We start from the raw sequence: 12,376 nt of genomic DNA on the forward strand, positions 1-12,376 counted from the left end.
CAGGGATACCTTTGCCTTGCCTTCCCTGCTAGACATGTAACGGGCCCCGGTGCTGGGGGGCAGGGTCAGCTCTCAGCCGGAACAGGAGCTAAGAAAGGGGGCCAAACTCAGTTCTCTTCCATCGCACTGATGTGGACCTTCCAGTGCTTGAAACAATTCACGAAGCCTTGCAACAACACCATAGGATAGGCCAGAATGATAGTCTTCACATTGATTCACTAAGTCTTGCAATATAACCCTATAGGGTAGGCCAGAATGATAGTCTTCACATTGATTCACTAAGTCTTGCAATATAACCCTATAGGGTAGGCCAGAATGATAGTCTTCACATTGATTCACTAAGTCTTGCGATATAACCCTATAGGGTAGGCCAGAATGATAGTCTTCACATTGATTCACTTGCAATAACCCTATAGGGTAGGCCAGAATGGTAGTCTTCACATAGTTTTACTAAGTCTTGCAATAACCCTATAGGGCAGGCCAGAATTATAATCTCCACAGGGCAGATGCAGAAGCTGAGAGATTAACTTGATTAAAGCCCCCTAGCAAGTCCATGGCAGAGATAAGATCTGGCCCCAGATCCCAGCTTGTTTTCATCTAGATGCCCCCCCCCCCCCCCCGAGCTACATAAATCACCCAACTCTCTTGCAGCATTTCTTGGGGAGATTTTTTCCTCGCCCTCAAAAGAAATAGTATGTGAGTTTACAAAACAGGTTTTCTCGCTCCCAAAGCATTGGGACTTGGTGGTTAAGCACCGGAACTACAGTAGGGGACACGTCTCCCTGGGGTGGCCTCCTAAGACATTGTGAAAAATTCATTGACATGTTTCTGATGCTCATGCCAGGCCCCGACAGCTAGGCCTAATTAGCGGGCAGAGTGTCTGTCCCCCGCTAGGCGCCTTGGTTTCCCAAGGAGTGCTGAATTAGATTGTGCTGCATGTGATGCCACAATTGTCAGGGAATGCAGGAAAAGGGCATGATGTGACGGCTCTGGATGCTGAATTCAGCTTCCTGGAGAATCTCCATTTCTCTTTCTAAAAAGCAAGAAATATATGCTTAGAAGCATTTATTTGTGTGCTCGTTACACTGCCTCTTAGCTGAAGTTCCCAAGACATTTTCACACAAAGTTTAAGTCAGTGGTGGGGTAGAGGTTAAGAGCAGGTGCACTCTAATCTGGAGAACCGGGTTTGATTCCCCGCTCTACCACGTGAGCTGCGGAGGCTTATCTGGTGAACTAGATTAGCTTGTGCACTTTAACCATGCCAGCTGGGTGACCTTGGGCTAGTCACAATTCTTCGGAGGTCTCTCAGCCCCACCTACCTCACAGGGTGTTTGTTGTGAGGCGGGAAGGGAAAGGAGATTGTGAGCCCCTTTGAGTCTTCTTACAGGAGAGAAAAGGGGGGATATAAATCCAAACTACTCCTCCTCCCTCTTGCCTCCCAGTCATATTTGTAGGCCCTCCTGGGAGCAACCACTTGGCCACTGCATGAAACAGGATGCAGGATTGAGGGGTCCGTTGATCTGATGCAACACACTGGCTTTTATGCTCTCTTATAAACCATCTATAGAATACCAATTCTTGCCAAATGCCCGGAAGGTCAAATGTATCTCCCGCAGATGCCTGACACTCAACAGAGCAAACACCAAAAAAACCTGGGGAGTTGTGGTTTTCTGGGTTGTATGGCTGTGTTCCAATAGCATTTTCTCCTGACGTTTCACCTGCAAAAATGCTACTGGAACACGGCCATACAACCTGGAAAACCCACAACACCCCAGTGATTCCGGCCGTGAAAGCCTTCGACAATACCAAGAAAAACTATCACAAGGAGGGAGCTCGATACCACCGCAGAGTATTGTTGAGAACCAGTCTCACAGATTGACAGGTGGAACCACAGAGTCCAAGCATAGAGGTAGGTGGGCAAAGTCTGGCAAACACCCCTGGAGCAGCTGCCTTGCCAAAAAAGCAGAAAAGAATCTTGTGGCACCTTAGAGGCCACCCAGCCCATTGAAGCAGAAGCTACCGGGGTCTGGAGCCCACTTGGTCTAAATCACAGTTGAGTCCATTCCTCTGGAAAATACTATACACAGTTGTTGGCCCTAGAAAAATAAACTGTACAATAGCTTCAGTTCTTCATCACCTGTCTTTTGACTTAGGATGAGAAGGTGAATCTCCCTTGGCAGATCTCCAACTGCCCCCATCTTGCCATCTCAGATTTGCCACAGCAGAGAAGCCTTGACCCTATTTCCTGTTCCCACCCAGTTGCAATGTTTCTCTGTGGGTTCTGGCTCCCCCGCACCCTTCACCATCCAGGTAGATTTTGCAAGCCAGTTAAGTAGCTGAGAACTCCCTGAAAGCGACAGCTCCTAGGAGTGCCAAGCAAACAGACTGCAGCAATTTCCAGATCAAGGGCATGAAAGAGATCGCCGGCGTCTGCCAAGACCAAAACTGCTCTTTTCATGCCCAGCCAGCGCACAGCAGAAAAAAAATCCCACCTGCAGAGAGAGTGCAAGAGCTCGCGCAAATGTTCGCAGAGATGCTCAATTAATTCCTCCTCTTCCATGACAAGGGAGGAGACCCTCTTGGACCAATCCTTGGGCATCTTTCTGGAGTTTGGGGGTGGACTTGGGAGGAATCGAGGGAGATATAAAAAGCTGGGAGAGGAAACAGCCCGTTCACCTCATCTCAGGAAAGCATATCTGAGACCCCCTCTGCCCTTCTTGCTAGCAGCTCAGCGATGAACCCCAAACTCATCTGCTCCGGCTGGTTTCTGCTGATTCTGCTTCTCACACACGACCAAGGAAGGGCCAAACCCATGACCAACGTACAGGTAAGAGACCCCGTCAGATTTCCCTAGACAGGATGGAGGCACTGTTGGAATGTTACCCATTTATATCCATAGCACTACAGAGAGCATCTGACAGGAAGAAAATGACTGAGGGAAATGTCATGTTGGAGAAGAGTGTTGGGGATGCTGTGGAGACCCCAAAAGACACGCAGATGTGCGTGGGGGGGGGGGGTGTAGATCAAACCAAGCCTGAACTTTCCCTAGAAACTAAAATGACTAAATTAAGATTATCAAACTGCGGTCACACCATGAGAAGGCAAGACTCACTGGAAAAGACAATAATGCTAGAAAAACTTGAAGGCAGAGGGATAAGAGTAAGACCCAACGTGCATTGGTCTGGCAGGGTCTGCAATCTGTGGCTCTCCAGATGTTCATGAACTACAATTCCCATCAGCCCCTGCCAGCATGGCCAATCGGCATATACTTTCCCAGTCATCCACAGACTTTGGAAGAACTAATTTTAAAAATCTCTCCTTGCTTCCCAACCACTCCAACTCACCCCTTTTGGCCACTAAGGTTGTGGATTCAATCCAATCTCAAAGCCCCAGGGGTCTGCAACCTGCAGCTCTCCAGATGTTCATGGACTAATTGGCCATGCTGGCAGGGGCTGATGGGAATTGTAGTTCATGAACATCTGGAGAGCCACAGGTTGCAGACCCCAGCCTCTGGCCTAATAAAAGATGTCATGACTCTCACTTTGCATGGCTGTTAATGACAGGGCACTTTGGAAGCTGTTAACTCCTAGGGTCTCCATGTGCTGGAAGCAACTTGGGGGTACTTAACACACACACAGAGCAGGAAGGGGGCTTGGAGATCATCTAGTCCAACTTTCTGCCCCTTGCAGGAATGTGCAACTATGCACCTCTGGTCAATGGCCACCCACAGCCTCTACTTCAAGCTCTCCCATGCAGGGAAGTCCACCTCCTCCTGGGGCAGGTTGTTGCATTGCTGGACAGCTCTTTTCTCCAAGAAGATAGTTCCTGGCAGGTCCGCAGAAGGAGAGCTAGATTTGAGTCCAGTAAGTCAAGATGTTCAGGGTCTTAGCACTGGAGAGTTAATGCTCCCTCTTAAAACATCTTGACAGCTTTGGCTCTTGAAAGCTCATAGCCCAAAAATGCTGTTGGGATCTAAGAGGCTCCTGGGCTTGAATCTGACTCTTCTTCCAATAAGTTTCCCGAATATTTAGGCTAGATCTCCTCTGATGCCAGAGAGCAGCAGGGTCCTGCCTAGTTCTCCTAGTACAGGGGTAGGGAACCTGCGGCTCTCCAGATGTTCAGGAACTACAATTCCCATCAGCCCCTACTAGCATGGCCAATTGGCCATGCTGACAGAGGCTGATGGGAATTGTAGTTCCTGAACATCTGGAGAGCCGCAGGTTCCCTACCCCTGTCCTAGTAGAATTCCTGGCAGTCCAGTATATCTGGACATTGTAGCTTTGGACAGAAAATAGCTATGAGTTGTCGAAGGCTTTCATGGCCGGAGTCACTTGGGTGCTGTGTGGTTTCCGGGCTGTATGGCCGTGTTCTAGCAGCATTCTCTCCTGATCCTCTGAAGATGCCAGCCATAGATGCAGGTGAAATGTCAGGAGAGAATGCTGCTAGAACACGGCCATACAGCCCAGAAACCACACAGCACCCAAATAGCTATGAGGTTGGATCCTGCCCATCAGCCCTGCGAATGATGTTAGAGGAAAGCCCCACTGTTATTGCAACAGATCTATGGATCCATCCCACAGGCCTTGGCTTAGAAGGAATGGAAGAAATTAAGAGAGAAGAAGTATCTTATCAACTGTTATCTCAATGGACCCTCCATGTTCAAAGGCAGCATACCTCCAAACATCAGTTGATGGAGAAGTCAGCCACAGCGCCATCGTTCTGCTTGTGATTGACAGCTGTGGGAGACAGGGTGGCAGGCTTGGTGGTCGTTTGGGCTAACCCCACACAGCTTTTGGGGCACATTGAGTTTTTAGGGGAGTTTTTAGGGAGTAGCAACTATTTGGGACTATGGAAGAGAGGGGACAGCAGCCAGGGATTAGATACGTGGCTGGTGGAGTAGAAGGCCATGCCAGCTCTTGTCTTCTCGGAGGTAGCCATGAACAGATGATGGAGATGATGCCAGCTTCAGGTTGGGAAATACCTGCAGATGTTGGGGGTAGAGACAGAGGATGATGAGGGAAGGTGGAGTATATAATGCCACAGAATCCACCTTCCAAAGCAGCCGTTTTCATCCAGGCAAAGTGGCATCTCCAGCCACTACCTGGAGGTTGGCAACTACAGATTGAGGAAGAGAGATTTGCAAATAGGTTCACTCCAGACAATTGAACTGTGGGGCAGCCAGCCTCAGTTTCCCCTTCTGTAAAATAGGGTGACTTCACACGGGAGTCCTTGCTTTCTGGTCTTTAGGGATCCGATTGTAAAACTGGCTTTAGGAGATTCTTATTTCTTTAAAAAATGTATTCTGTCTTTTTAGAGGGCAAATAAAATGTTCTCCCTCGGTTATGAAGCATTGCTTATTTATTATTATTGCTTTTATTATTTATTTATTTATTATTTGTTATTATTATTGCTAACAATCACATCAATAATAGCAATCATTAGCCAGACTGCACCATGAATACCAGAATTATGCAAGTGACCCACAATTAGCAAGCTGTGATAGAAAATAACTGGGGTGGGGGTGTCTTTCTCCCCCCCCTCTCTTTCAGGCTTTGTCTAAATTGTTAGAAGAGGACCTAGGGCACCCGCTGGGGTCTGAGGAATCGGAGCAGGATGAGACCCTCCTCACAGGGGGCGTGGAGCAACGAGACACTCCTTTCCCCTGGTCCAGAACCCTCCCGGAGGGGACCTCCTCCGTTTCAGAAAGTGCCTTCCAGCGGCTTTTCAGCGATCTTCTGGGCTCCTCGCGTAGCTTCCGGGGCAGGAGCAAAAAGGGTCTCTCCAGGGGCTGCTTTGGTGTCAAACTGGACCGAATCGGGGCCCTGAGCGGGCTGGGATGCTGAGCAGTCAAGACGAGGGTAAGACAGAGACAACCTGGGTGCCCTCCGTGCACGCCACCATAGATGATGATTGGTGTGAGTGTGAAATTTTATCAGTCAAATACTTCCAGCTCCTGACACTGTGCTGGGGGAGAGGCAGGCATCTGCCACACATCAGTAATTTCCTAAACAGCGTGAAAATCACAGCTGGGCCACATCAGAGTTCTTTCCTCTGCATGACTCACTGGCGATCTCTGACTAATTAGCCTCTGGAGTGGTGGAGAGTGGGCTACGAGCCGACAAGTCATTTCTGACTTATGGACAGCCTATAAGTTAATGACCTCCAAAATATCCTATTTTGCTCAGGTCTCAGTGGTGGGCTGGGGATGGGTAGTTCTGCTACAGCATTAAGCGATGCAAACCACTCCAGTAGGGTTACCTGTCTTCAGGGAGGCTGCCTGTTGTATCTCTGTGTTGGTGGCTAGAAGAGTGACTCGCGCGGAAGCAAAAAGATGGTCTTTGACTCATATGCACCATAAAATAAACCTTCCTAGGTGCAGGAGGGAGGCACGCCTCCTAATCCTGATTAAGATGTAGCAAAATGCTCATCTAACGTGACTGACCTGAGTCAGTTCTTTCGCACATGGTTTTATTTCTTAATTCAGGTTATTAATCTTGTGAGCTGGTAATAGAAGGTGGGATATAAAGAGCGGGGGGGATACGACCAAGGAGGGATACAGAACCTGTGGATGAACCAACCTTGTCTTGCAGCTAAGTTTGTGTGTAAGGCAATGAGAGTGGTCAACAAATTCAATAAATAAATAATAGATAATACAAATGATAGCTCAATAGAACCTCAATATACAAGGGCAATGTACCCTTGTGGGATACTGGAAGTAAACAAATACTGGAATGCAGGATACTGGAAGTAAACAATAGCAGAAGGCTATCTGCTTGAGAAATAACTATGAGCATCTGGGGGCACATCTGGATGTAGACTGATAGATTAGATCAACTTTGGTGTAATCTAGGGGTTTTTCCCATAGTTTAATCTGGGTTTGCTTCCATTTGCAGGCCATGGGCCCCTCAGGCTTTCCAGTGAGACCATCAACCCCGTCCCGCTCCAGACCCCTCATTCAGCCCCAGCCAATGACGCCTCGTCAAACAGACTTCTTGCAGTCCTGACTCCAAATATCACTGGACCTTGAGCTGCTCATTCACGCATGCCTGCCAAAGATACAGCAGAAGTATTTTTTTTCCACTCGATCCATGTTTGGAACAGGGCAGAGATGACGACTTACTTAAATAAGAAGTTGGCAGATTCTTGGGAAATCCACACACGTGTCAGCCACGGTTGAGGGCAGTGGTGGTATTATATCCAGCTGGCCTCCTTTTTCCTTTCCCCTCCACCGCTGTTTCTTGTTATGGGGTGCTTTAGTTTGCTCCTTCCCTCCCTTGGTTTATGTATAAGGAAGGGTGCCATAAAGTCAGATTGGATATGATGAAGTTGCTTTATTGTACACATACATGTGTGTGAACCACTCTGAGCCAGAGGTGGGATCCAGCAGGCTCTCACAGGTTCCCAAGAGTAGGTTACTAATTATTTGTGTGTGCCGTGAGGGGGTTATTAATTAGTGATTTTGCCACATGATTTTTCCCCTCCTCTCAGCAGTAGCGCACAGAACTTGAAGCAGTCTAGCAGGAGGTGCACCGGCGTGCGTGGCAGCCTGCGCCTGTGTGCATTTGTTTCCCGCCCAAGGACCGGTGCAGCGGCTGCGTCCTTGCCACAGTCCCGCCCAGGAATGCCCCACCCCTGGAATACCCGGCTACGCCCCCGTCATGCCCCGCCCAGCCCCATTGGCACTACGCCAGAGTTTGAATCCCACCACCATGGGAACCTGGTACTAAAAATTTTGGATCCCACCACTGCTCTGAGCCTGTTTCAATGAGGGAGAGTGGTCAACAAATCCAATAAATAAATAATAGATAATACAAATGATAGCTCAATAGAACCTCCATATACAAGGGCAATGTACCCTTGCGGGATACTGGAAGTAAACAAATACTGGAATGCGGGATACTGCAAGTAAACATTAGCAGAAGGCTATCTCTCTGCTTGAGAAATAACTATGAGCATCTGGGGGCACATCTGGATGTAGACTGATAGATTAGATCAATTTTGGTGTAATCTAGGGGGTTTTCAAAACAGTTCAGCAGCAGTAATCAAATGCTGACTGGCCCAGAGGGATCAGGGGACATTCACGCAAGCAGCAACTGACTCTGTGAAACAGGCCGTGGACTCTTCCCCTATTCCTTTTTGATAGCAATGTATTAATTTATCAGAAAATTATATCCATTTTCATCCTGTGTCCCCTTTATGTGTAATGAATATTTGTGCCAATCACTCCATGCTAATTATTATGGAATAAATTGGTTTTCATAATTTGTCCAATTAATTTTCAGATTGGTACTGTGGTTTTTTTTGGGGGGGGGGTGGTGGTCCTATCTATCTGGGTTTTTTAAATTCACTTAATGCTTCAATAAATTGCCTTCAATAAATTGCATAAAATATTGACGAAAGATCTACTAGTCCAAAACACGGCAACAAGAGTGTTATGATGCCGAGATTGATTAATCCCTGTATGACATATCTGTAGCTGGTTTTTATTCATCACAATACCAAATGCCCTTTTCAACCCTGAGAGGCTGGCATGGCCCCTGGGAGCAGCATACTGGAAGGTCTGTCTGTCTCCTCCTGTTTAATTTGCCTTCTGCTAAGGTCATTGGGTGACGGCCCTCCCCTAGTGCCCCCCTGCCATCTGAAATGTGGTAGGGGTAGAGTTGCCAACCTCCTGGTGGTAACTGGAGATATTCCGGGATTACAATCATAGCTTGAAAATGGGCTTTCAGTACCAGGAAGCAGAGAAGCAGAAGCAGAAGCAGAAGAAGCAGAAGCAGAAGCAGAAGCAGAAGAAGGAGGAGGAGGAGGAGGAGGAGAGTTTGGATTTATATCCCCCCTTTCTCTCCTGCAGGAGACTCCTTGACCTTCCCCCCTCACAACAAACACCCTGTGAGGTAGGTGGGACTGAGAGAGCTCTGAGAAGCTGTGATTAGCCCAAGGTCACCCAGCTGGCGTGTGTGGGAGTGCCCAGACTAATCTGAATTCCCCAGATAAGCCTCCACAGCTCAGGTGGCAGAGCTGGGAATCAAACCCGGTTCCTCCAGATTAGATACACAAGCTCTTAACCTCCTACACCACTTCTGCTCCTTTGTTAAAGGATAAGACAACAAAAAGCGAAGGCTTACTGTCGAAGGCTTTTGCGGCCAGATTCAACTGGTCGTTGTGGGTTTTCCGGGCTGTGTGGCCGTCTAGCAGACCACGGCCACACAGTCTGGAAAACCCACAACAACAGAAAGCCTTCTGTAAAACAGAAATCAGTACAGCCACCTGTGGGGCAGTGCAGCAGATGAGGCTACCTGATGCCAAATCCACCCTCTGCTCTGTCCAGCTGGGCCCGGTCTCCGTAAGTGGGCAACAGCTCTCTGGGTTCTCCTGCAGGGCAAGGTCCCGCCTCACACTAGCCTTCCCTGACTGTTTCAAGCAAAGAGGCCAGAGGCTTAACCAAAGACCTCTGGCATGCCAAGGACGGGTGGGGGCATGGCTCCTTCATGGCAAATTAAACCTGACTCCAAATGCAGGGTGCAGAAACTCACGGGGATGAGAGGAGAACCAGGCTACCTTTGGGAGCGTGCCCACACCTACCGTGCTGCGAGAAACACTCTGACAGAGGACCTGGCTGCAGCTGCTGTGTGGGTTCGAGGCTACAAGCGTAGCTGAAATATTGTTTCTTCAGGCATCAGTCAAGTCAACGGGTGTGTTAATGTAATAAAAGAGCTGCCTCGCAGACGCCCCCTCAGCCCCGCCAGGCTGGCAAAGTTCAAGTCTGTGGGGACAGCCGCTCGACACACCAACAAAGACAAGCAGACAACCCACGTTGCTCCAGAATGTCTCAGAGATGCTAGAAAAGTTTGCAAACAAGCAAAAGGCTGAGCTTTCCCTCGCTATACAAAAAGTGGAAGGGAAAGGCTGTAAGACAGGGGCTTCTCCCCAGCGACTGCTGTGTTGCTGTGAACTTTAACAATCTCCTGCTTTTAATTAGCAAAGCCTCTGCAATTAGGGTTTGGTTTCCAAGCTCATCACACCCTGAAGCATCTTGCCAGACACTCCACAGCAGGAAGAGGCAAAGGCAGTGTAACAAAAGAGGAATGAAGATGGGGAAGACAAATTATTCCCGTCTGACAAACGAGGAAAGATGCTGAGGACTAGCACCTTGATGCACAACGCAAATAAATCAACCCATCGTCTAAGTCATGAACAACTGGATTCCACGGCCGAAGGAAGCTGAGGTGGGCACATTAAGAACATCCATAAGTGCCTCCCTGTTTTGTAGGATTCATTTCTGCTTTTGTATTGTCGAAGGCTTTCATGACCAGAATCACTAGGGTGTTGTGGGTTTTCCGGGTTGTGTGGCTGTGTTCCAGTAGCATTTTCTCCTGACCTGCAGGCGAAACATCAGGAGAAAATGCTACTGGAACACGGCCACACAACCCAGAAAACCCACAACACCCTAATTTCTGGTTTTCATACCCAGCGATGGCTGCGTGGAACTCTTGGTCACATAATGCTTCCAACCTGCCCAGAAAAGAGCAGCACAGTTCACACAATTTATCTTTGCAGCCATGGGAGCTAGAAGCTGGTGATATTTTTTTTTTAAATGAAAGCTGGCATTTTTAAAAAGCTGAACGCAGTCCCTGATACAAATCATCCCAAACAGTGAGCTCAAATATATCTCCAGATAGCTGCTGTAAAATTGATCAAGAAGAGAAGACACAGTGTTTAACAGACTTCCTTCTGTGATACACCTCTGAAGATGCCAGCCACAGATGCAGGCGAAACGTTAGGAACAAGATCCACCAGACCACGGCCACCCACCAGAACCAGCTGATCAAGAAGAATTTGTACATTCACTCTCTCTCTCATCAAGTTCCTAGTCCTCATCCTCAATCTCTCATAATATACCCTAGTCTATAAAGGTACCCACCACAACAGAGTTGGCAGGCTGGGAGCCAAGGGGCCCGTTTAGAACGAGAGATGTTACCGACTTTGGTGAACACCCCTGAATAAAAAAAAACATGTCTGGGGGGTCTGCCTGGCATTCAGCAACAAGACTCCAGCACCAGAGAGAAACCCGCCCTTGAAATGAAATGCCTGCCAGAAACACGACTCTCTCTTGTACGTTGCCTGTCTTAATTAAAACACAGGAGGGGACATATTTCCCTGAACATTATGGACAGCCCCCCTCCCCTCCCTCACAATTTAATTCTCAGCCCTGGATGCTTTGTTTATTCTCATTAGCATATAAATGATGAAAGCCAGCCTTTGAAGCAAACCTGGGTGGGAGATGAATGGAGAAGAGATTCTATAAGCAAGGGGTGAGTGGATGGGAGACTTTTCCTTCCCCACTGACAGGGATCAGGTGGCAGGAAACAGCACGCACCAGGTTGTAGTCCAGAGAGACCAGAAAGGTTTGTGTGCTGTATTGTCGAAGGCTTTCATGGCTGGAATCACTGGGGTGTTGTGTGGTTTCCGGGTTGTATAGGCTGTGTTCTAGCAGCATTTTCTCCTGCCGTTTCGCCTGCATCTGTGGCTGGCTTGAAAGCACCCCAGATCAATGTTTGGCGTCCAGGGTGCTAAAACAGCACACCACCATGTCTAGCTTTGCAATACTCCACTAACACCAGCCTGAGCTTCCAAGATCAAACACAAAATAATTTCCTATTATGGACAAAATAACTTCCTATTGTGGAGTCCATTGGCATGGACTCCTAGGCAAGAAGCTCAAAAGGAAAAAAAAGAGAGAGAAATTCAGTTGAGTGTAAGAGAACTGTTGCATTTTTCATGACACCCCCTGGGGAGAAATCAACCCCCCAGGGCTCAAGGACAGCCAGCCAGCCTGGCTAAATTGCACCTGTTTGTGATGGCGAAGCGTTTGGAGATGCCATTTCCCCAATCAAGAGCTGCAACCCAACCTGTCAGAGCTCGCCTAATGGTGATAAAGAGTCCCAGGCAAGAGGCGTCTCATCTGAAAGTTTCTCCAAGCTTGAAAAATAGAGAGGAACAGGGGTGGGGGCATGGGGGCTGCTTTTTTTAAAAAAAATCTTGCTTTGCTGCTCTTGTCTGTTATATCTAATGGAAGTCAAACACATGCACACACATGTCCGCGCGCGCGCACACACACAGAGTATAATTGCTTCATTAAAAGTGGGGAGAAAGAGAGGGGGCATTTTCAAAAGCCTAAACTCTTTGTGCTACTAGTTGGAACTAGTTTTCTTATCAGGGCTAAGTGGTCAGACTTGGCTTACTGGGGTCTGGCCGGCTTGGGGCAGCAAGAAAACTTCCTCAGAGGGGGCTATAAAGGAAGTTCTCTTCCCACAAGAGGCTGTTCCATATCCCAGGCTCAAGGCGAGGAGGGACAGCAGAAGGAGAAGCAGGCAAG

The 12,376-nt window shown here is 48.2% G+C and overlaps 1 protein-coding gene across 1 annotated transcript; it reads left to right on the plus strand.

Annotated features, from left to right (window-relative positions):
- The first annotated feature begins 2,667 nt into the window (after positions 1 to 2,667).
- On the plus strand, positions 2,668 to 7,443 carry LOC125445817 (C-type natriuretic peptide 1-like). Its single transcript, XM_048519206.1, has 3 exons — positions 2,668 to 2,827; positions 5,550 to 5,858; positions 6,894 to 7,443. Exons 1-2 carry the CDS (start codon positions 2,735 to 2,737, stop codon positions 5,841 to 5,843), a joined length of 387 nt encoding a protein of 128 aa, XP_048375163.1. The 5' UTR covers positions 2,668 to 2,734; the 3' UTR covers positions 5,844 to 5,858; positions 6,894 to 7,443.
- The last annotated feature ends 4,933 nt before the right edge of the window (positions 7,444 to 12,376 follow it).

Source organism: Sphaerodactylus townsendi, linkage group LG16 (genome assembly GCF_021028975.2).
Source record: "Sphaerodactylus townsendi isolate TG3544 linkage group LG16, MPM_Stown_v2.3, whole genome shotgun sequence".
Taxonomy (NCBI): domain Eukaryota; kingdom Metazoa; phylum Chordata; class Lepidosauria; order Squamata; family Sphaerodactylidae; genus Sphaerodactylus; species Sphaerodactylus townsendi.

What these genes read in the sequence shown, in the direction of transcription:
- LOC125445817 (XM_048519206.1), top strand. Translation starts at nt 2,735, where the DNA reads ATGAACCCCAAACTCATCTGCTCCGGCTGGTTTCTGCTGATTCTGCTT. An exon ending in AACCCATGACCAACGTACAG is followed by an intron (nt 2,828 to 5,549) that starts GTAAGAGACCCC and finishes CCTCTCTTTCAG; the next exon opens with GCTTTGTCTAAATTGTTAGA.